At 52.6% G+C, this 24,119-nt stretch overlaps 2 protein-coding genes across 3 annotated transcripts in view; one reads left to right on the plus strand and one right to left on the minus strand.

Annotated features, from left to right (window-relative positions):
- Window positions 1-1,881: 1,881 nt before the first annotated feature.
- On the minus strand, window positions 1,882-15,644 carry DHFR (dihydrofolate reductase). Of its 2 annotated transcripts, none has more exons than XM_051854075.2 (6): window positions 15,463-15,644; window positions 15,127-15,176; window positions 11,480-11,585; window positions 5,376-5,502; window positions 4,608-4,723; window positions 1,882-3,034 (listed from the first exon to the last, which is right to left on the minus strand). In XM_051854075.2, the coding sequence occupies exons 1-6, from the start codon at window positions 15,642-15,644 to the stop codon at window positions 2,956-2,958; spliced, it is 660 nt and encodes a 219-aa protein (XP_051710035.2). In that variant the 3' UTR covers window positions 1,882-2,955. The 2 variants fall into 2 exon arrangements, with proteins under 2 accessions (XP_051710035.2, XP_069912442.1); XM_070056341.1 differs by having other exon boundaries at window positions 15,165-15,176; window positions 15,463-15,579.
- Window positions 15,645-15,785: 141 nt separating this feature from the next.
- Window positions 15,786-24,119, plus strand: part of MSH3 (mutS homolog 3) — a 175,942-nt gene continuing 167,608 nt past the window's right edge. The window contains exons 1-4 of the mRNA XM_070056340.1: window positions 15,786-16,010; window positions 17,121-17,238; window positions 21,628-21,848; window positions 22,399-22,614. Coding sequence (XP_069912441.1) covers window positions 15,786-16,010; window positions 17,121-17,238; window positions 21,628-21,848; window positions 22,399-22,614 — 780 coding nt within the window. The remainder of the gene's footprint in view (window positions 16,011-17,120; window positions 17,239-21,627; window positions 21,849-22,398; window positions 22,615-24,119) is intronic.

Genomic DNA, 24,119 nt, shown 5'->3' on the forward strand with positions numbered 1-24,119 from the left:
AGGATTTGTTGCAGATTCTCACTATGCCCAACTACCACTGTGTCCAAGCTGCCATCATCTTTCAACTTGAATTCTGAATTGGTTGATTTCCGTATTTTTTAAAAATTATAAAATATCCCAAGTAAACCAAGTGTGGCTTTACAGTTTTGACTGCTTGAGAAGCTCGGACATCTCACATACATAAACGTAGGTAATGACTCGGGTGGTGTTTGCTGTTCTGTGCACTCACGGCTTCGCGCTGCACACCCCTGGGCTCTGGCGGGTGGCGTGTGTTCAGCCTACACCAGGGGCAGGGCGTTATGTCACCAGTGACCTGGGGAGACCCGGGCGTTACGTCACCAGGGACCTGGGGAGACCCGGGCCTTGCGCCGCCAGGGACCTGGGGAGACCCGGGCCTTGCATCACCAGGGACCTGGGGAGACCTGGGCCTTATGCCGCCAGTGACCTGGGGAGACCCGGGCCTTACGTCACCAGGGACCTGGGGAGACCCGGGCCTTGCGCCGCCAGGGACCTGGGGAGACCCGGGCCTTACGTCACCAGGGACCTGGGGAGACCGGGCCTTGCGCCGCCAGGGACCTGGGGAGACCCGGGCCTTACGTCACCAGTGACCTGGGGAGACCCGGGCCTTGCGCCACCAGGGACCTGGGGAGACCTGGGGAGACCCGGGCCTTACGTCACCAGGGACCTGGGGAGACCTAATACTGTGCTGTCTCCCCTCCGTGTCCCGGGCTGCTCGGCGGGTTTGAGCTTGCTGCCCAACGGGAGCCTGTCCCAGCTTTCCCGCTCCCTCTGCCTCACTTCCCCACACCCCCGTGGCGCCTGCCAGTCTTCTCCTAGCACTGCACAGCCCTGCCTGTGCCGCTCGGCCACTCGACCCTGCCCTTCTGTCGGCTTCGTTCTCTTCCTGACCTCGTGGTTCTGCAGTTTCCACGTTCTTGTCGCGGCGACAGCACTGCCTCCTGGTGGTTCGCAGATCTGCGTGGGGGTGACTCCTGCTCTCCTGCACGGTGTTCTCCCTCACAGGAGACTTCAGGAAACTCCTTTTCACCCGGATGCGCTGCGTCCTTTTTTTTTTTTTTTTTTTTTTTTAAGATTTACTTATTTATTGAAAGTTGGAGTTACACAGAGAATGAGAGGCAGAGTGATCTTCCATCCGCTGCTTCACTTCCCAGTTGGCTGCACCAGCCAGAGCTGTGCTGATCCTAAGCCAGGAGTTTCTTCCAGGTCTCCCACATGGGTGCAGGGGCTCAAGGACTTGGGTCATCTTCTACTGCTTTCCCAGGCCACAGCAGAGAGCTGGATGGGAAGTGGAGCAGCCAGGACTCGAACCGGCACCCATATGGGATGCTGGCACTGCAGGTGGTGGCTTTACTCGCTAAGCCACAGTGCTGGCCCTGCATCCTTATTTTATTGCTGAACCTAAGGATTCAGTATATTGTCTTGAATAGTTTTTCATAAAAATTAACACATAATGGTTCAAAGAAACCCAATCAGGTTGCACATAGCTAATACAACAAATAACCCTGGCAACTCTGAGCTGTGAACAGTCTGCAGCATACTTTTTGCCTACACACATTATTTAAAAGTTTGGGCTATTATACGTAATTTGTTTAGCAGCCTTTGGCATTTCTGTTAGTGCCTCATTCTTCTAACTGCTGCAGGATATTACATTCTATAGACATGTTTTTATTTACAGTCGTGTCTTTACTGATTGACATTTGGGTATTTCCAAGTTAAAGAGAGTACTGTAACAAATATTCTTAGAGCCATCCTTTGTTCAGGATTCACTTCCAGAAGTGAGCCCAGAATATTCTGAAATCAGACTGACATTGCTTTCTCATACTCTAAAGGTTGTGTCAATTTTCAAGGCACAAAATGGGATTTCTTTTAAAAATTATAAATTTATTTGAAAGGTAGAGCAACAGAGACAGAAGGAGAAGCAGACAGAGAGCGAGAGATGTCCCATGTACTGGCTCACTCCCCACATGGCTGAAGCCAAGATCCAGGAACTCCATCCGGGTCTCCCGTGTGGGTGGCAGGGTCTCAAGCCCCTGGGCCATCCTCTGCTGCCTTCCCAGGCACATCAGCAGGGAGCTGGATCGGAAGTGGAGCAGCCGGACTCGAGCTGGCACTCGGATCCGGAATGCCAAGTAGTGGCTTCCCCCACTGCACCAAACACTGGCCACAGAACACGAGATTTCTTTACCTATCTAATGACCTACATTTTTGCTAATGTGATAGGTAAAACAAGTTTTAATTTTCACTTTTCAGGTTCGGGAAGTGTGGTTACTAATTTACTAGTTTTGGTTTCTGGAACAGCCATTCTCATTTCATTCTCTCTGCATTCTTAATGCTGGCTCCCGGGCTTGTAACTGGGTTACTTTCTTGGAGAGAGCAGCCTGTTCTGGTTCTATCCCTGCGTCTCCCCAAACATCAGAAACAGCCATCCTAAGGCCTCAGCCCTTTCCTTCTCTCACCCAGCAAAAAGGCGCGGTGGCTTCCTTGCCACGCCCGTGGGACCCACATGGTTCTCAGTACTGACTCCCCGAGTGAGCAGAACTCCGCTCAGACGGACAAGGTGCCCAGAGTAATCCCAGCTCCTATTCCGATCTGCTTTTCTGGTAAAATCTCAGCTGCAGTTCTTCTCTTTATAACGCGTTTCTGCCCACTGGGCCAATCTGTCTGGGTGCCACGTCTGTGATCCCTGGTGTCAACTAGGCTCCCGGGAGACTCCCGCTCTGGGCTCGCTTGCCCTAGGCAGGTGTGTGGGGGAGGCGCTGAGGCAGGTGGGGCAAGGAATGGTCCAGTCCCCTAAGTGGGGGATGAAGACACACGATTTAGAAGCAATGCTCCCCGGGCCTAAAGTCAACAACAACAGTCTGTTTCCCAATGTCCAAATCTGTAACTTTCAGAGGGAGGGGTAGGACTGGAGATAAGCCAGCAAACGCCTTTGTATTAATCGTTCTTTTCATAAACTTCAAATTTGTACTTGATGCCTTTCTCCTCCTGGACATCAGAAAGGACGCCTGGGTACCTGGAGAAGGAAGATACATGTGATCAGTGCACCCGTCAGGCCCGCAGCTCCCTGGACGCCCAGACAGAAGGCACCAGGTCTGTGCCGAGCTGCGGTTGGGCTGAGTAAAATCCTACACATACACTCAGGTGGGGAAGTGGTTAGAAAAAACCGTAAACTAGATGGCAGTTAGAGAGCAAAAAGGGGCCTTTCTCCTCCGTTCCGATTCCTAGCTCTTCCCCCAAATCCGAGCCGCTGTTAGCAGTTTCTCTGTATCTCTCTCCACGCTTGTCACCAGCTAACCTGATCTGTCTTAAGATGCGTCCGCCAGGTCTTACGCTTGGAATTACATTTCTGGAATGAGCACAAGACAAATGAAACGCAGCCTTGGGCCGTAGTGGGCTGAAGTGACGGGCCCTGCACGGTGGCAGGCTCTGGGTTCCTGCCTTGCTGTCGGGCATCTCTCCACGCTAGCTCTCCAGGGCACAGCACACTGCAACCCCTTTACTAGAATCCCCGTGCACCAGCTTCCTGTTCAAAACCTGGGGTCTCCACGGAGGGCTGCTGACTACTGGTCCCCAGGAGATCTCCAGGCCACATCCATCTTGGCTTCTGCCTCGCATCCTGTGGGCTGCACCCAGGGTGCTCCCACTGTGCGACCCTGGCTCTCTACAGTGAGTCTCCACCTCTGCCAAGAACACTGCCTGGGCCCGACACGTCTCAGCTCCATGCTGATACCCAGTGACTGCTGCCCACGGACAGTGGTTTGTTTCGTGCCCCTGTCTGTTCTCTGTACTCGTCGTAGGCAGGGATAATCCAGGAAAACTGTTTGGTCTCTTGTGGATAAGGCATTGCTGAGCAGTCAGCAGGTATTGGTTACTTACTTATTGACTGCAGACTACTGGTTTTGCTACAAAATAAAGAAAACAGACACATCAAGCCACAGCAGCACCATGATGTACACAAAGAAGGTGCCACTGACCGGCCTCCCCGCTTCATCCTGCCCCACTCTGGTCCACTCCTGCAAGGCACCGAGACCACTGTCACTTTTCAGGGCCTTCCAAACCTGTGCTTGCTCTGCCCCTGCCGACCTCCACTTGTTCCCGAGGCTTACAGGGGTCTCTGGGCTCAGAGAAATAAGCCTGTTTGTGCCGCAGGCCTCCACCCTAGCGAGCTGTGGTCCCTGGCTTTTGGCCATTTAATCTCAGTGTAAACCTGCGTGTTCAGCAAGAACTTCTGGGACTACCCGTGCGTTCCCCACACTGCACCTCTGGCTGTGTCTGTGTCTGTCAGTCTCTGGCTGTGCCTGCCCGCCCCCCTCCAGGTCTCTCAGGGGGAAGGGACAGCACCACCCACTGCTTCCCCAGTGCCTGAGCCAGCCCCTGACTCTCCAAGAGTGGGCTAATGCCTACTCTTCGCGATTTCAGGAAGATCCTTAAAACGTGAACATTTCCAAGTCAACAGAGTTCTGAAACACCTACCGTGCCTGTCCACAAAACACATCGCTGCCCGGCATTCATCTGGAAAGCTGTGTTCTTTCCAATACCAACGAAATCTCACAGTGCTCCAGAATTATTAATGGCATCATACTTACTCTGGGAGCAGTTTGTATTTCTCCAAATCGATTTCTGGAAAAAACGTGTCACTTTCAAATTCCTGCATGATCCTTGTCACAAACAGTCTGAGATGGCCTGGCCGATTCATGGCTTCCTGAGAAATCAAACAACAGGAATCAGTTTCTTTCACGGAGGTCAAAAGACACACAAATGCTCTCTTTTTTTAAAAAGTTAATTTATTTATTTGAAAGAGTTACACAGAGAAGGAGAGGCAGAGAGAGAGAGAGAGGTCTTCCATTCATTGGTTCACCCCTGAATTGGCCGCAACGGCTGGAGCTGGCCTGATCCGAAGCCAGGAGCCAGGAGCTTCTTCCGGGTCTCCCATGTGGGTGCAGGGGCCCAAGGACTTGGGCCATCTTCCACTGCTTTCCCAGGCGACAGCGGAGAGCTGGATGGGAGGTGGAGCAGCCGGGACGTGGAAGAGCACCTGACTGGGAGGCCGGGTTGTAGGCGGCAGCTTTACCTGATCGGCCACAACAGTAGCTCCAAGCTCACCTTTCTTTAGGGTTTTATAAGAGTCAGAAACTTCTATTTTTAAAGGTGGAAATCTTTGGTATTAAGAAATATTTTCATTTTTAAATATTATTTCCCCTTAAGCTATGAAATCATGTAACTTTTGCCCCATGCACTCATGTTATGTCCCAAGGGCCGGACAGTGGGCTAGGCCTGGGCTGGCCTCTTCTCTCAGGGGAGCTGACAGATGGTGCGGTAGGACAGTTTTCACATTTACAGGTCACTCAACTTACCTTATACACAGAGCTGCCTCCCACTATCCAGACCATGTCCACTTTATCTGCCAATTCTGGTTCCTCAATAAGTTTTAAGGCATCAGCCAGACTCTTAGCGAGGAAATGTGCTCCTTGTGGCGGTTCCCTGAGTTGAAAAAGAGAATCATTTGTAGTTCTTGTAAAAGGCACCCATTCCAGTCAAATACTCTGAAAAGGAGAGGTGACTGTGAAATAATCACACACACGGATCCTCGCGACAAGCAGCACTGCACGTCAGCACGGCCAGGCATCTGTACATTGACGGTTTACAACGAACCCAAAACAAAACCATGGGTGACATCTCCCAATAGCTATGTTGGGGAAAAATCGAGAGGCTGTGTCGAGGGAGCACCCTGGGGGTGATGGGTTACAAGAGGGGACGCAGCTGTCAACAATTAGCAGACGCACATTCAAGACTTCTGCATCTCACTGTGGGCTGTACTGTTCCCCAAAGAAAAAAGCGACGAAGAAACACTGAATTCTAGTTAACGATATTTTGATGTATTTAGGGAAAAATACAGTAATGTCAGCAAGTTATTTTGAAATGGGTAAGTAAGACGTTGGATGGATGTGTAATAAAGCACCTACAGTGAAGTTTCCTGATAGAATCCATGTGTGGGTACACAGCTGTTTACCGTAAAATTGCTTCTGCATGTTTGAAAAGTGACAGGATACAATGTTGGAAAGATATTCAGAACGCTAGTATGCGGTTAGCTGGGGCAGGGTCTTCATGTCTCGAAGAACACAGAACTGGATGAGGTATGTAAGCATGAGACTCTATTAGTTACACATTAAAAATCCCGAAGACAAAAAGCTTATTACGTTACGTGCTTGTGCTGTCTAGCCTAATCTCCACCAGCCTCCCTAAATGTTTGCTTTTCAGGGGGGCTGGGGTGGGGTGGAGGAACTGCAGTGCCCTTCAGAAAGGAGGCAAGGTGCTGCACTTGGCTTTCACGATTAGATACGAAAGAAAATCACAAGTCCCTGTCAAAGGGAGTAAGGATGAATCAGGCACTCGGGACTGTCCACTCCTGCAGACACACGGTCTGCCTCACTCTGACAGCCCTACAGGAGTTAGGATGCGGCCAAGAACAGACTTTGTGTCAGGCTGGAAGGGCACCGAGGCCGAGGCGTCCCCAGAGGAGACAGGGCAGTGGCAGGACTGCGCTAGATGACGCTGTTTGGGAAGGGACTTGAACTTGGAGAAACAAGTCCCTGGAGCTGGGCAAGACAGGCCGGTTAGCACACAGACTACTGTGCTGGAGAGGGGGCCACGGCGGTGTTAGCAACTGAGGGTGCTGAGGTCAGCGCTCACGACAGGAGACAGAGCTGAATGGCAAACAGCGATTTCAGAGCTGACAACGAGGGAAACTGAAAGCAGTGTCCCAGAAGATGGCGGGCAACAGCGCTAGGATTAGGAAGGTGATACAAATGGTTGGTGTAGGCGTCAAAGGGGGAATTAATTTTGTGGAGACCGTGGAACGATGGCTTGGAGATGACTCGACAGGCCAGCAGGGGAAAGCTACTTCCTTGCCCTACTGTAGTGAGTGCAGAAAAATAAAACAAAGAACAGATTAAGGAAGAAATATGTCTGCAAAACACAGTTATTTAGGGCCGGTGTGGTGCACTGTCACGATGCTGCTTGGGACGCCGATACCCCTTATCAGCACACCTGAGTCCCAGGCCTGTTCCTGCACCCTGGAAGGCAGCAGGTGACGGCTCAAGGATCTGAATTCCTGTCACTCACGTAGGAGACCCAGACTGAGCTCCTGGTTCCTGGCTTTGCCTAGTCCAGTCCTGGCTGCTGCAGGCAACTGAGAAGGGAACCAGCAGGTGGGAGATCTCTGTGTGCCTCTCTGTCTCTGCCTTTCAAGTAAGAAAAAAAATGCTGCTATTTAGCAATTTAGAAATAAATTTCGGAAGAGATGGTAGACTCCTAGATGGGTAAAAAAGCAAAAGCGAAAGTGGAGCCAAGTCTGAATTCATCAGCCCGTTCACAGCACAGATCTGGAAAGGAACTCAGCTAAGAACAGACAGCAAGCGCTCGACACTGCGACTTCTTCCCGGCTACCTCCAATCGCTGTCCTCTGGACCTGCTCGTGGGGCCGGGCCACGGCAGCCCAGGGGCGCGGCCATGCTGCACACTGTGTTTCTGAGTCTCAATCCCCAAGGAGGGTTCGTGCGAGGCTTCCGACCCGGTGTGTGCAGCAGCCACTCCACTAGGATAACGTAATCTGATCAGCAGTCAGTAGGGACAACTGTTCCCTGCAGAAGTGAGGACTTTGAGGCTGAGGGGGTAGATAACCCCAGTGATTACTTGGCTAGGAAATGGAGGACTGGGAGGTGACCCTCGAGCTATGATGTTGGGGGCCGCAGCTGCTGCAGGCCATGGGCCCTAGCACATCAGGATGTTGGGGCCTAGGTCAGTCAGAGCCCTCTGACCTGTCTTCTGGCTCGTCTGGCTGCCCCACAGCACACGTGAGCATTATCCTGTTCCCCTGGTCTGACGGGAAAGACAACAGCCACGGCAGGAGGACTTCCAGCCCCACTTCCCTGCAGATTGTTGGGAAAACACTTAAAAAAAAAAAAAACAAAAAAAAAACAACAAAAACCAAAGGCTACAATAGTATCTGAACTAGACCTGAAGCACAGGATGAACTTATCTTTCACACTCAGTCTATAAACACATGGTTTCTAACTATTACAAACAGGCTCAAGTATTATCGATCTTCATAAAGGAATACTATGAAGCCACTAGATATGTACAGAAATTTTCAGGAATCATCCAGGGACCGGCCATTCTGTGAAGATCCCAACCTCAGCTTTGCAAGGAAGAAGGATGATGAGAACAGAGAAACAAAAACAGTGTCTGCACCCAAAAAAGACCTCGATGGCAGGCAGAGAGGTTCCTGGGCAGTGGCCAGAGAGAGGGGCTGCACCCCAGGGCCCGGGGCCGGGGAGGGAAGCGACTTGGCAGGGGGCCTGCGCTGCGTATCACACAAGATAGGCGCACAGCACAGAACTGACGGACCTCTCTGTGCCACAGCTGACGGCGAGGGTTACAGGACGTGTTTGGCACAGGGAGGCTCGGAGGACGGTGACGAGGCAAGAAAAGTGATCTGTGGTGAGGCTTAAAATGCCAGACAGGACAACGGAGCAAAGGCCAGGGTCGGAAAAAAGTGCTTAAGGGGGGGCTTCTGTGCAAGACCGAGGGGAGAGCACAGTGGTGGCACCGTGCAAACGGCCTGTTTGCTGTGACCTGTATTTGCTATAAGCTATAAGGGAGCCGCGTTGAAGGGCAGCACGGGAGCTGGCAGCTGTAGTCTACCTTTGCTATGCCAGGAACTTGGCATATAAAAGGGCAGTGAAACCTCACAATCCCCCCAAGAAGCCGTCATTATTAGTCTCAGCTAAGAGATACGGAAGCTGAGGTTCATCAGAGCTTACCTGTAACTTGCCCAAAGCCATAGTTAACAGGTGCCAGCGCAGGTAACAGAAGCCGAGTAAAGGGTAGATTGGGGCTGAGTGGATTAAGATGTCGCTTAGACATCTTCCCACCTAGCTCCCCGCTAATGTGCCTGGAAGGCAGTGGAGGATGGCCCAAGCCCTTGGGTTCCTGCTGTCCACATGGGAGGCCCAGAGGGGGTTCCCGGCTTCTGGCTTTGGCTTGGGCCCAGCCTGCACTTGCAGCCACTTGGGGACTGGACCAGCAGAAGGGAGAATCCTTCTCCCTATCTCTTCTGTCCCTTGGGCATTCTGCTTTTTGAATAGATAAATAAAAACTGATAAAGTAGCCAGGCCAGTCAGTGTGTGCTATGCTGAAACACACAGGGGAGACTATGATAGGGTAATAAAAAATTATACCATGAAATTGACGTAACTTTCATGGATTGAGACAATTCTGGGTTTTGTAAAGATGGTGTCAAGGTTACAGCACTGCAGTGAAACCTCTTTAGTTTCTGGTTCCAAGGACTTTCCAAAGCTGCTCTTGAGAAAAAATCCCCCTTTCAAGTGCTGAGACTGGTGATTGTCCGCTATTCACCGATCTGTGCACCCGTCACCACACCCCTTCCCAGGACATTTCTGCCAAGCGAAACCCTGCCCCCACAGCGGCCCCTGCTCTCCTCCTCACCTCAGTTCTTTTAAACATTGCTCATTAAGGAAATGTCTGCCCCACATAACTAGTGTTTGCCAGCAAATTTTGGGGTTACCTCCAGGGTTCAGTTTCTTTTCACATTGGGAGAGGGGAGCTTGTAGCTCAAGGGAGCTCCATACGGACCTGTCAGTCCCAGTCCTGTCCAGGCCAGTAAGGGCTGGCACACAGCAGGTGCTTGGTGTTTGTGAACACCAAGCAGGGAAGCAGGAGGAATGACAAAACAAAACAACAACGACCCCAATTTCCTCTTAACTACTATCACTAAACCTGAAACGCTTGATAAGAAAGACTTCATGTTTTCTGACACTTAAGAGAAAAGCGAAATCCACTAACAAGTATTATGCATCAATACATAAGATGCAACCCAACCCAATCACGCATGCCACAGAGGGTGCATCAGGATGAAATTAAACTCCTCATTTGAGCAGAAACGCTGGTTCAATGAACAGTTCCCTACTGAGATTTCTTTATGTTTGGTTGGCCCAAGCTAGCCATAAATAAACTTGAGTAGTAGTCAAGAATGTTATTAAAAAGTCCCTGGGAAGGGCAATATAGTCTTTGAATCTGGGGTCTACCAAGGAAAGAGATAATGAGAACACCCTAGCAACCAGGCGGACAGCAGCATGAACACGGAGACAGCAGGATGGAGATGGCGGGAGCATGCCAACCCCCGCCCCGTCTGCCGCAGGCAGCCAGGGCACTGTTCTGGCGCTTCCAGCTCCCTGCTCGGCTCTGCGCCATGTCGGGAGGGACTGGGGAGGACATCTGAGAAGCCGAGGGTTGAGTGATGCCTTCCCCTGCCGCGGTGTGTGAAGTTGGCCAGGCAATTGTCTCCAGTTACCTGGTTACCAGCTGGGTGCCACCGCCCAGGTGCTTGGTCCGTGTGCTCCTGTCTAACCACCTGCTGCCGCCCGACTGGGCTGCATTCAATGCATTCAAAGGCCTGCAGAGCAGAGCTGAAGCCTCTGTGAAAAAGAAACGTCTCCTGCAGAACCTCGGCCCCTGCCGGAGAGCTCAGGCCTGCCCCTCCTGCAGATTTCCACTTCCTGCGCCCACTGTGTAAGCCAACTCTGCTACAGCGCCCTCTGATGCTGTCCTGCCTACCCAGGGAAGGAATATTCCGTCCACCATTCTCAGGCACGTGGTGCCCTGAAACGCTGCTGTCTTTCTGGTGACTCCATGACCAGTTTAAGGAAGAATGATTACTAAGCCCCTCCCAAACTTTCCCTTCTTCTAACTCAGGTCCCCTGATCCTCCCTGCCCGCAGAGATCAGGAAAATAAAGCAAATAAAAGCAAATAAAATAGAAACCGGGATCTGTCACACATGGAGTAGGGGACCCGGATGTCCACGGGCAGGGACAGTCTCACCGGGATCCTTTCCCCCACCCCACGCCCGCTGCCCTGGGACATTCTGAGTACCCGGAACTACCTACTCCGCAGAGGCCCACAGAAAACACTCCCTCACCCCGAACCACTTCGCTGCTTTGAGATGTTCCACCTTCGGACATTGGTACAACCTACTGTTTTGGTGCTGTGGTTAACCAGGAATAATAAAGCATGTGATTATGGCAAGTTGCAGCCTATCCTAAACCTGAAATCTTACTGCATTTGGGGAGGAGTCCAGAAAGGAGCTGAGCCCTATAATCCTGGCAAGTCCCAAATGTAGTTTGATTTCTAGGAAATCAGAAAACTTATTGGTTACGAGGTACAACTGATGTTGGAAACTTGCAAACTTGTTACCACAGTGAGCTTCATGGTCAGTGCAGCTTTTTAAGGTGATGAAATCAATAAATCACACAGCACAGTACACTGTCAGGAGGTGTGAGTGACAGCTTGCTCATTTCTTGAGATCACCTTTGTGACAGTAAGTAGCTCGCGGTGTCGCGCTGTCACTGTCTGATTTTCTCGGGAGTTTACGGGACTTACTTGAGTTCTCTACTGAGAACTATGTTGATTCTGTCCTTTAAAGGCCGATTCTTCTCTGGAATGGAGAACCAGGTCTTCCTCCCCATAATCACCAGGTTCTGTTTACCTATCAAATCACACACAGAGAGAAGCACATTTTGGGAATATTCATGTATCTTCATATATTATAAATTGATAAGACTGTCACAGTGACATCTAGTGGTTTTTTTTTTTTCCAAGAAATGTTTTATTAACTATAGTGTATTTTTTTTTAAAGATTTATTTATTCATTTGAAAGTCAGAGTTACACAGAGAGAAGAGAGGCAGAGAGAGAGAGAGGTCTTCCATCTGCTGGTTCACTCCCCAGTTGGCTGCAATGGTTGGAGCTGTGCTGATCCGAAGCCAGGAGCCTCTTCCAGGTCTCCACGTGGGTGCAGGGGCTCAAGGACTTGGGCCATCTTCTACTGCTTTCCCAGGCCATAGCAGAGAGCTGGATTGGAAGTGGAGCAGCCGGGACTACAACCGGCACCCGTATGGGATGTTGGCGCTTCCGGCCAAGGTGTCAACCCACTGAGCCACAGCACGGGCCCCAAGTGGGTTTCTTTAAAAAATATTAAAACTTAGGGGCTGGCTCCGCAGTGCAGCAGGTTAGTCCTCCACCTGCAGCACCAGCATCCCATATGGATGCTGGTTCTACTTCTGGCTGCTCCTCTTCCAATCCAGCCCTCTGCTATCGCCTGGGAAAGCAGTAGAGGATGGCCCAAGTGCTTGGGCACCTGCACCTGCATGGGAGACTGGGAATTAACTCCTGGCTCCTAGCTTCAGATTGGCGCAGCTCCGGCCGTTGCAGCCATCTGGGGAGTGAACCAACGGAAGGAAGACCTCTCTCTCTCTCTCCCTCTCACTGTCTGTAACTCTACCTCTCAAAGAAATAAATAAAATCCTTAAAAAAATGAAAACTTAAGCAGCTTTACCAAAATTCACATTTCTACACTCATCACTTAAACAGAGTCACCATTTTTTCTTTTGGCTTTATGCAATTTATATGCAGTATCTACCTTTAATCAACCGCAACAAGAGTGTCCATGTTGAGTGGATCTTGTCACACAGCATACAAATCTTTCACATTAATCCCTTGCATTTTCCTCATCTATAAAATGGAGGTAACAATTGTCACCATGCCTAGGGTTGATGTGGGGATTAAAGACTCGGAACCATACCCAGCATCAAGTCCGTTATAACCACGAAATCATAATTACTCATATCTGTGTGCTTAGCAGATTTACACTGATCCATACTCCTTTTCTATTTGTGAGGCAGAGACAGGGAGAGAGCAGATGAGACACATACGGACAGTAAGCTCCTATGCATCTGCTGGTTCACTAACGTCTGCAACGATCCTTGGCAGGGCCGAAGCCAGCTCACTCGTTTTGGTGCGTGCGTGACAGGAACCCAGTAACCCGAGCCTTCACTGCTGCCTTCCAGGGTCTGCATTAGCAGGAATCTGGAGTCAGGCGTAGAGCCGGTATCAAACCCAGGCATGCCAATACGGGTGCCCATTCCTGTCCCGCTTGCTCTGCTTCCGGTCCAGCCCCCTACTAAAGGCCTGCGAGAAGCAGTGGAGGGTGGGACTCATGTTTGGGCCCCTGCACCCATGTGGGAGACCTGAATGAAGCTCCTGGCTTCTGCCTGGCCCAGCACTGTCCATTGTGGCCACTGGGAAATCCATCAGAAGATGGAAGATCACTCTGTCTCTTCCTCTCTTTTTTTTTTTGGACAGGCAGAGCAGACCGTGAGAGACAGAGAAAGGTCTTCCTTCCATTGGTTCACCCCCCAAGTGGCCGCTACAGCCAGTGCGCTGCACCGATCTGAAGCCAGGAGCCAGGTGCTTCCTCCTGGTCTCCCATGCGGGTGCAGGGCCCAAGCACTTGGGCCATCCTCCACTGCACTCCCGGAAATCTTTCAACATAATAATACTTTTTTTTTTTTTTAAAGTCTACCCCTAACCCATACTTTAAAAACAGCTGTTTAATATTCTTAATTACCTTAAGACGTGTTCATCTGTGCCTCTATTCTCTTCCAAGTATAACACTTCTATGAAAATTCTATACACACAGAAAATCCACTTTTGGTTTTGTTACTTGCTGGAGACCCAGGTCTCTGGGTCAGGGGCAGGCATCTGGTGCAGGGGTTGCGACACCACTTGGGCCAGCTGCGTCCTATCCTGGGTTCCTGGGGTCCAGCCTCGGCTCTGCTGTTCACCCAGCTTGCTGTTAATGTGTACCCAAGTGCTTGGGTCCCCGCCATCCACGTGGGAGGTCTGGTCGGAATCCCAAACCCCTGGTTTCACCCTGGCCCAGAAGCAGCTCTTGGGGTCATTTGGGGAGTGAATCAGCGGATTAAAGATTTCTCTCTCTGCCTTTCAAGTAAATACAAATAAATAAATAACACTGACTAAAACAGAACAAGCTATGTGGATCAAAGGTTCGGTAAATACTAGGGCTTTTCCTAAGATTGTCGTGGGGTCTGGGCCAACCCTTTGCTTTGGGCTCCTGCCATCTTATCTCTGCCAGCGACCTGAGTGCCAAGTGCAGGGCCTTGACTCTGTCCTGGTGAAGCGAGGCCGTCTGCCCCTTCCCACCTTCCTGGTGCCCGGTATACTCTGCCGCTCCTCCCTCTGTGAACATAAATACCTTTCTCGGGTTTCTAATACGGTATCACTCCACTCTTACACTGAGACCAGGAGAAGCATCTGGCTCCTGGCTTCGGATCAGCGCGGTGCACCGGCCGTAGCAGCCATTGGAGGGTGAACCAACGGAAAAGGAAGAGAGAGAGAGAGGCAGATCGGAGATCTTCCATGCACCGGTTTACTCCCAAGTGGCCCCAACAGCCAGGGCTGAGCCGGGCCAAAGCCAGGAGCCCAGAGCTTCATCTGGGTCTCCTTCATGGGTGGGAGGGACCCAGGGAGTTGGGCCATCCTCTGCTGCTTTCCCAGGCCATCAGCAGGGAGCACTGGTCCTCAAAGTCATCGTGGTTACAGTCATGCACTCTCTTGCTTGTTTCTCCACATCCCCTGACTCTGTAGCTGAAAACTGGGGACTTCACCCCGATGCCTTCGTGGATCAGCTCTGCAGCGCAGAGTCCAGCGCTGTGGCACCGTGGTGTCGGCGGCTGCTCACAACGCTGGCACCCCACACCGGAACGCCAGTCAGAGCCCCGCAGCTCTGCTCCCGACCCAGCTTCCTGCTGCGTGCCTGGGAAGGCAGCAGAACACGGCCCCACTGCGTGCGCCCCTGCACCCAAGTGGGAAACCCAGACGGAGTCCCCGGCTCCTGGCTTCGGCCTGGCCCAGACTGGGCTGCTGCGGCCACTCAGGAAGTGACCCTGCGGATGGACGCCGTCTTTCTCCCAGCTATCCCAGATCTCCAAAATCGCCTATCATGTAACTGCTAACGCTTTTACGTTATCTTTCCTCCCAGCAGCCTCCTCTGGGCATCACTGGGGCCGAACGTTCATCGAAGCCACTGCCCAGCTCAGTACACGTGAGCTGGCAAAGCGTCCAGAAGGAAGCAAAACACGAGCGTGCGAGGAACCCTGTAGCGAAGCCCGACATCCCGTGACTGCACGGCGGCACGAGGGAGCGCGGTCCCTCGGCCACCCCACGTTACCTTCCACTGACGACGTTGTGGTCATTCTCTGGAAATACCTGAATTCGTTCCTGCGAGTTGGAGAAACGCAGCGTTACTCAGGACGTCATCCGCCCGTGCGCGCGCGTGTGTGTACGTGCACCCGCCTCCAGTTCCACGCACGTGTGTGTACTTGTGTGCGCAGGTGCCCCAGGGCGAGGGCCCCGGCCTGGGCCAGGGCTCCGCGGGCGGCCGGTCAGCACTGCAGCTCCAGGGCGCGCAGGCCCGGCCCCTGCGGTCAGCCGAGTCGGCCGCTGCCCCCCGCCCCGCGGCCAGGACGAGAGCCCTGCGCCAGCCTCGATCCCGGCCGGCCGGTACCTGAGCGGGGGCCACGGCAGGTCCCCGTTCTTGCCGATGCCCATGTTCTGCGACACAGCGACGATGCAGTTGAGCGGACGAACCATGGCGGCGGCAGCCGACAGCTCCACTCGCTGAGCCCACACCCGGGGGCCGACCCCAGCTTGGCGCGAAACGCGGTCGCCACGCCCCCTCACGCTCATTGGTGCACACGAGGCCCCGCCCCCGCCCCGGCGCACCGCGGCGTCGCGGCGTGCTCGCGCCCGCGCACGTCAAGAGGGTGGCCGCGCGCTCGCGCCCGCGCCCGCGCCCGCGCCCGGCCCCGGCGCCGCGCCGCAGCGCCCATGCTTGCGATGCCTCGCGGGAAGCGCGCCTCAGGCGGCCTTGCCGCTTCCGGCCCTGCGCCGGCCCGGCAAGCGGTGCTGAGCCGATTCTTTCAGGCCAAGGAGAGCCGGAAGCCCACGCCGCCCGCCACTGACGCAGCCGAAAAGGCGAGCCCCGCCTCCGCAGCGCCCCCGGCGTCCACGTCCCCGCCTCGGCGGCCGCCGCGCGCGGGCAGTTTGGAGCAGGTCGGGGCGGGGCCATGGGGGGCGGGGCCGGGAGGCGACGGGGGCGGGGCTTGTGTGCGGCGCGGGAAGGGGCGGGCCGGGGAGGTGGCGGCGGGCGGGGCTTCGCCGGTGCGCCGGGTGCTGTAGCTCGCCCTCGGAGGTCACAGGCTTGAGGCCAGGGGTCCGGGTTCTAGTCCCGGTTGCCCCTCTTCCAGGCCAGCTCTCTGCTGTGGCCAGGGAGTGCAGTAGAGGATGGCCCAAGTGCTTGGGCCCTGCACCCCATGGGAGACCAGGAGAAGCACCTGGCTCCTGGCTTCGGATCAGCGCGGTGCACCGGCCGTAGCAGCCATTGGAGGGTGAACCAACGGCAAAGGAAGACCTTTCTCTCTCTCTCTGTCTCACTGTCCACTCTGCCTGTCAAAAACAAAAAACAAAACCAACGTTTTTTTGACGATGATTTACCGTTTTTAATGAATGCACCAAGGTTTTCCTTTGCACCCAGCATCGGCTGAAAGATTTCTGGATTCAGTGAGCTTTTGGCGGGTTTCCGGCTCACAAATGCTCAAACTCCCGGGTGGTCCCCCGAAGCCGTTTAAAGCGGGAGCAATTAGATTGCACTGAGTTCCGAAGTGGCGCCGGCCTCTGCCCTGCCCCTCTGACTTTCCCTGGCGAGGCAGACAGGTTCTGTGTGAGAGGGGCTGTGTCTCAGGGATGCGGGCAGAGTCGGGCCGCAGGCCTGCTCAGCTCAGACTGGGCGATGGCCCCGAGGGTGAGGGTGGAGAGCGAGGAGTGCTGCCCCCGGCCCCTGCCCTGCCCTGCCCCTCTGACTTTCCCTGGCGAGGCAGACAGGTTCTGTGTGAGAGGGGCTGTGTCTCAGGGATGCGGGCAGAGAGATTCCCGTCTAGGGCTGGCGGGGACGCAGGCTGGTGGAGGCAGCAAGCCCCTGGCCTTGGTTTCAGTGGATCTGGCTGGGGGCCGCAGCCTCCCCCTGGTCTTCACTGACCGGGACAGCAGTCGGACCGCAGGCCTGCTCAGCTCAGACTGGGCGATGGCCCCGAGGGTGGGGGGCGAGGATTGCTGCCCCCCCGGGCAGATAGGATGACGCATCCTTTTCCTCTGTCCCCGATGCAGGCCGCGGAAGCTTCCAGCAAAAAGAGATCGCAGGAGCCCGAGGGGCCTGTGAGCAAGAAAGCGCGGCCTGTGGGGGAACAGGAAGGAGGAAGTGGCTCCGGCTCTGCCGGCCACCCAGGTGAGTCGGTGATGGTTCCTTCTCCAGGCCTCACTCGGGCGGACGGAGCGCAGGGAGGGCACTGAAAAGTGGTGCCTTTCTTCTTTGTGCAGAAACTCCCGTGTTGTGTCTGAGCAGAGGGCCCTGCCGTGTGTCGGTGGCCTGGAGCCAGGGTTAGGGGCTGGGAGAACTAGAGTTCTCTTTTTTATTGCCTCCAGCTACTTTCATTGTGATTTCAAAAGTAAACTTGCTTAACCATTTCAAATATGGAAATTTGGAAGGTAGACAGTGACAGACTTCACATCCCTCCTTCTCCCTGAAGCCACCACTGATTGTTTAGGGTACTGCGTGGTCTTCCAGATTTTTCTGTTTGTTACACATATGTGTATGGGTACACAGAGCTAAACCGGTTTGTTAATCATTGCATTGTACCGATCGCATTTGATGTACTAATTCGTTACTCTTTTTTCCACCATCGGAACATTTTGAACAGTTTTCAGTATCAGGAAATGCAGACCCGTCTGTCTTTTTTGCATAGAGCTGCCGTTTGGTGCAGAACAGCACTGATGAAAATGGCTTCCCGAGCTCCTGGGGCCTTGGAGGTGGTGTGGGGGTAGTGGTGGGGCAGACTTGGCTCCAGAGAGCCCGTGATACACGGAGGAGAGATCCATCTTCTTTCATTGTCCCTCGGAAATTAGGTGATGAGAATGAGAAAGGAAAAACAAGTCCTGACTGAGAGGAGACGCGTGTGCACTGGAGATGGTCAGCGCCCGCCCCTCCGTGGAAGGGAGTGCCACCGCGCCGGCCTGCGTTAGCTTTTCACGCAGGTTCCCCGCAGACTCTCGAAGCCCTTGTGTGACTGAGCAGGAAATTAGAGCTGGTGATCCCCTGGTCCTCCCCTCGCTGAGGAAGCCGGGAAGGGCTGCGTGACACCAGGAGTTGCCACCTGCTGGCGGTGCCGCCTCTCTTTGCTTCATTACTCTGCCCAGCCCTGACCTGTTGAGTTTTTCCCGTGGATTCCACAGGCCGTGAGTGAGCACCCACTATTTTAAAAAGGCCAGGGGCTTTTAGCACTTCGTTTATGCTTCCCGAGAGCGCTTTGTGGAGCCAGAGGTGGGTGACAGAACGGGGGTTATCACAGCTGAGCAGCTTCCCCAGGGCCACACAGACAGTGGAGAGTGAAACTTGTTGAGATCAGGCAAATGCTGTGACGTGCTCTGAAGGCCGCTTGTCCCATGGGGCCCTGGGAGAGCGGAGAGGAGGTTCCACTGGCTAGCGGCTGAGCCCAGCTGCACCTTGCTTTTTCTGTTGTTTTAAACACCACTGATATTAGGATCGAGTTCTGATACTGTACGGTGCAGCAGCTGGCAGTGTCTCTCCGGGGCTGTGTAGCGACCGCCACAGTCAGTTTCCAGCATGTTCACCACCCCAAAAGGAAACGGTGCCCACCATCAGCCACCCGAATTCTCCCCTAGGCCAACCCCAGCCCTCAGCAGCCGCAAGCTACCATCTGTCTCTGTAGGTTTGCCTGTTCTGGGCGTGTTATTTGAAAGCACACAGTATGTGGTCTTCCGTGTCTGTTGTGGCATGCGTTAGTACTTGGCATGCGTTAGTACTTTGTTCCTTTTTTAAAACTTTTTCAGTTTTTTTTTTTTTTTGTGGTAAACTGCACCTGACAACATTTGCCATCATAGCTGTTTATCAGTGCACCGTCCAGTGGTGTTAGCACGTTTATGTTACTGTGCTGTCGTTAGCACCGTCCAGTTCTGAACTCTTGGCATGTTGCAGTGTGAGCCTCTGTCCCCATCACATAGTCGCTCCCCATCTCCGCCTTCTGCTCTGTCATTCTGACTGAAGCGCGTTTGTTCCTTTTTGTTTCTGGGCAATAGTCCCTGTGTAGATCACCTCAGTTCTTGACTCCTCAGCTGGCAAATTCTTTCTCACACTCAGCATCACAAAAGAAGGAAACTTACATATTCACAAGCAAATTTATATAAACTTGAAATTGTATTTTGAAAACCAAGGGAATGATATTCACAAGGTGAAATATACATAGGAGAAATTTAAGGGCCGACACTGTGGTGTAGGAGGCTAAGCCTCTGCCTACGGCTCCAGTATCCCATATAGATGTTGGTTCGAGTCCCGGCTGCTCCTCTTCCAATCCAGCGCTCTGCTATGGCCTGGGAAAGCAGTGGAGGATGGCCCGAGTGTTTGAGCCCCTGCACCCACGTGGGAGACCTGGAAGAAGCTCCTGGCTCCTGGCTTCGGATCACCTTAGCTTCTGCTGTTGCAGCCATTTGAAGGGTGAACCAGTGGATGGAAGACCTCTCTCTCTCTCTCTCTCTCCCCCTCTCTGTCTGTAACTCAACCTCTCTCTCAAAAAAAAAAAAAAAAAAAAAAAGATTCAAAAATACATTTTTAGAATAAGAGAAGTCACAGTAAATAAGATAGAGTACATATTGGAAGATTCATATATTTATAAGGGAGCCACAGTATTCCTTCAAAGATTCTTAGCTGTCAGCCTGTGTGACATCAAGATTGTTTCTTATTTATCAATTTTTTAATGAGTAAAGCAAAGGAAGTTTATTGAGAGAAAGAGCTCCTGACAGCTGGAAAGGGACCTATAATGGGTTGCTTGTTTTGTTTTTTAAATTATGGAGAGTGGATTTCCCTAATATGTGTTTTTTCCTGTGACTACTTTGTAAGATTTTCTGTTTGTTGCTGGTTTTTGCACATTTGATTTTGATGGGCCTTTGTCTAGTTTTTTACAATTTTTTTCTTTTCTAGTTTTCCTTCCTTCCTTTCTTCATATCTTTCTCTTTCATTTTCTTCCAATGAACTCCTGCTGTGCCTGTGACTTTACGCTTCTCATACAATTTGGAAACTATTTTTGGCCATTATTTTATTTTCTCTAATTTTTTGTCCCCTTCCTTTTCTGAGAGTTTGTCATAGGGACATTAGACTACTTGATACTGTCTGTCAAGCCCCTGAAGCTCTTCTCATTTGCTTTGGAGTCTCCTGGCTCTGTTTCCAGTTCAGTGATGTTGTCTTCCCTGGTGTGACGTGCCGTAAATCGCATTCTGTGAGATGTTCCTTTCAGATAGCGTGTATTTCATCTCTGGAAGTTCTGTTTCGTTATTTAACAAGCCCGAGGATGGCCTGGGCATTCGGCTTCCAGGGAAGATCTGGTTGAGGTGCCTGTGTCGGGCATTGGTGTAACTGTTGAGAGGTTGCCTGGGACTCCTGCCTTCCATAGTGGATGTCCTGGGGTTGAGTCCTAGCTCCACTCTTGATTCTGTCCTCCTACTGACGCCCACCCTGGGAGGCAGCAGGTGATGGCTCAAGTGCCTGGGTGTCTGCCACCCACATGGGAGATCTGCATGGAGTCCCTGACTCCTGGCTTTGGCCTGGCCTAGCCCTGGTTAACCAGCTGATGGAAGATCTCTGTGTCTCTCTGACTTCCAAATAAAATGAAAATCAATTAAAAAAAAAACAACTAAAGAAGACAGAGAAAGAAAAGATTTTAAGCTGGGAGAATTAAAGGGTTTCGAGGGAGAGAGCTCTGCGGTGGTCTTGTAGAGTGAGCGCAGTTCTGCAGGTGGAAGGAAGGCAGGCGGCAGGTGAGTGCGAGTGTGGCTCTTTGGCTTCCTGCCGGAACCCTGATGTCAGGTCTTCAGGTCTTCCACTGGGCGGGTGATATCTCCCCCTGCGAATCTCCCCAGGGCAGAGCGCTGGCCGCCTGCCGCCTGCGGAGGCTAGGGTCTTAGCACACAGGAAGGCTGCGTTCCTAGCTTCCTTCTGGGTTAATACTCCCAGAGCTGTGCCCTTCCAGGGACACCACCTCCAGCCTCCTGTGGAGGGGGAGGAAGGGCCATCGCCTTTGCGTTTGGACTGTGGTAGAGCCGTGGGGACCAGTTTGCTTGGAACCGGTCCAGTCTGTTCTGGAACCTCCCTTTGCTCTGTTTCCAAGACTACTGGTGCGCTAATTCTTTTTGGGTCTTTTTGAGTCTTTTAGCATTTTGTGTTGTAATTAGAATTGGTTTTTGGTCATCTTAATTACTGACGGAGGGTTTAGCTTGCAGCTGTGCTGAGCTGGTTCTTGCCCCTCTGTTTTTCCTCTGGTTTCCCACATTTCATTTGCAGTTGGAAGCTCTCCTGTCAGTGTTTTGGGGCTCGTATTTAAAAACAAAAGAGGCTGAGGCCTCCTGCACTTTGTAATGGGGCTTCAGCAGGCGGCGAAGGCAGGTGTGTGCTTCCCGGTGCTGCCCTCGCCCTGAGCCCGGTGCTCATTTCCGGTTCCGTCGCTCCAGTGGGGGTCTCCGTCTTTAGAAAGCTCTGTGCCGGGTGTGAGTGGACATGGGGAGGCCCAAGTGCTGGTAGCATGTTTTCCTGCTGATTGTGTCCCTGCAGAACCGAAGCAGTGCCTGAGTTCGGGGCTCGTTTTGAAGTCTCTGGAGAAACTGAGGAAATTCTGCTGCGATTCCGCGCCGCCTCAGACTCGAGTCCAGACAGAACGCCTTCGGGGGGGGTGTGCGGTCCTGCCGAAGTGCACCGATTATGATGACCTCGATCTCCTGCGTGCCAGGAATGCCGCCGCTTCTGAGGATTCCGGCTCTCAGGCCCGTCAGAAGGTGCGTCGCTGCTGTGTAGACAGGTGGCCTTTTAAAAGTGGATTCAAACGTTTCTTTATTTTGAAGATGTACTTACTTGAAAGGAAGGTTGATAGAGAGAGGTGGGGGGAGACAGACGGAGAGACAGAGAAAGAGAGTTTGTCCATACGCTGTTTCATTCTCCAGGGGCTGCCGTGGTCCAGGAGCCCAGCACTGCATCCTGGTCTCTGACACGGTGGGCAGGTGCCAAGCGCGTGGACTTAGACTTGGACTGTTCACTGCTTTCCCAGGCACATTAGCAGGGAGCTGGAGCGGAAGCTCAGCAGCTGGGATTCCAACCGGTGCTGTGATGTGGGCGTGCCAGTGTCACAGGGGCTTAACCTGCCGTGCGACAGCACCAGCCCTGAGGGATGCCCCGTCACCCAGAGTGCCAGATTCTGAAGTCCTGTGCATGTTTCTGTGGAAGTACTCAGGGCGGTGGTTCCCACACGTGACTGTTCATGCCAGTTAGCTGAGGGTGCTTTTCTCTTTAATTCCTGGAGATTCCAAATTGCTGTGTACTGGTTGCCAGGACAAGACACTTTCTGATCTCAGTTCTTTTGGATCATCACAAGCGAGCCACGAAGATGGACAGCAAGCGTGTGAGTCTAAGCCCCTGAACAAGCGGTCCAAGAGCGTCTACACCCCGCTGGAGCTGCAGTTCCTGGAGGTGAAGCGGCAGCACCAGGACGCGGTTCTGTGCGTGGAGTGCGGCTATAAGTACAGGTTCTTCGGGGAGGATGCAGAGGTGAGCTGTTTTTCGCACACTGCTTCTTGTCTTTCTGGTCCGACTTCTTGTATTTTCCTGTATGCTTGTTTCCTTTTCTGACTCTAAGAACAAAGCTAGTTTTACCAATCACCCTTCAAAAATGCTGCCCCTTCTTATTAAAGCTAAGACGAAAGCAGACTTGGTGGGCGCTGGGTTTGTGGGGTAGAAGGGGGCTTCCTGTTGAAGTCTTTGTGCTTGTTCACCGTGGTGCTAGCCCGGTACTTTTTTTTTTTTTTTTTTTTTTTTTTTTTTTTAGGTTGTAAGGGCTAAAGATACACCTTTCTATACTTTGGTTTTTATTTTTTATTTATTTAAAAGGTTTATTTATTTGAAAGGCAGGGTTACAGAGTGGCAGAGGCATAGAGAGAGAGAGAGAGAGGTCTTCCATATGCTGGTTCACTCCCAAAATCAATGGTTGGAGCTGGGCTGATCCGAAGCCAACAGCCAGGAGCTTCTTCTGGGTTCCCACGTGGGTGCAGGGACATAATAAGCACTTGGGCCATCTTCCCCTGCTTTCCCAAACCATAGCAGAGAGCTGGATCAGAAGTGGAGCAGCCGGGAATTGAACTGGTGTCCATATAGGATGCTGGCACTGCAGGCGGCGACTTTGCCCGCTGCTTTATAGCACTGGTAGCCCCAGTACTTTTTATCAGTCAAAAAGCTTACTGGATGTATCAGTTTTGACTGAACCACAGTCATGTAAGTATGTTTTCAAAGGGAGACAGCAAGAGGAAAAACTTGGAGATGTTTGGAAGTTTTCCTGTTTACTTTTTTTTTTTTTTTTTTGTCAGGCAGAGTTAGAGAGAGAGAGAGACAGAGAGAGGCCTTCCTTCCATTGGTTCATCCCCTAAATGGCCGCTACGAGAAGCCAGGAGCCAGGTGCTTCTCCTGGTCTCCCATGCGGGTCCAGGGCCCAGGGATCTGGGCCATCCTCCACTGCACTCCCGGGCTACAGCAGAGAGCTGGCCTGGAAGAGGAGCAACCGGGACAGAACCTGGCACCCCAACCGGGACTAGAACCCTGGTGCCAGCGCTGCAGGTGGAGGATTAGCCTAGTGAGCCGCGGCGCCAGCCTCCTGTTTACTCTTAATTTATGAATATTCATAGCCAGGAACAAAATTGAGTCCCAGTGGAGGGGCATGTTAACTCTGCCAGCGCCCAACAGCTGGCGTGTCAGTCATCTTTGAGTCTCATTGGGTTTGTATTTAATTCTGAGGATTGATGTTGGCCTGTCAAGAAGGTTTCAGGTGAATTTGAGCGTTTAGTGAGCCATCCAAGGAGAAGTGTTGCTGGGGATGCCGTTTGTGGAAGCCGTGGGTGACGGTGATGACGCACAGTGGTAGGCCTGCCTGGGTCGTACAGTGCTGAGGTAGCATGTCCGCTGGCCCATGGGGGCAGGTGAAGACGTGGCCAGCTGTTCTCCCAGGTCCCTCAGGTCTCCTGTGTGGCAGGAAAGGGGTGCTCTAAGTCAGTGCACTGTACGGT

This window comes from Oryctolagus cuniculus, chromosome 14, assembly GCF_964237555.1.
Source record: "Oryctolagus cuniculus chromosome 14, mOryCun1.1, whole genome shotgun sequence".
NCBI lineage: Eukaryota > Metazoa > Chordata > Mammalia > Lagomorpha > Leporidae > Oryctolagus > Oryctolagus cuniculus.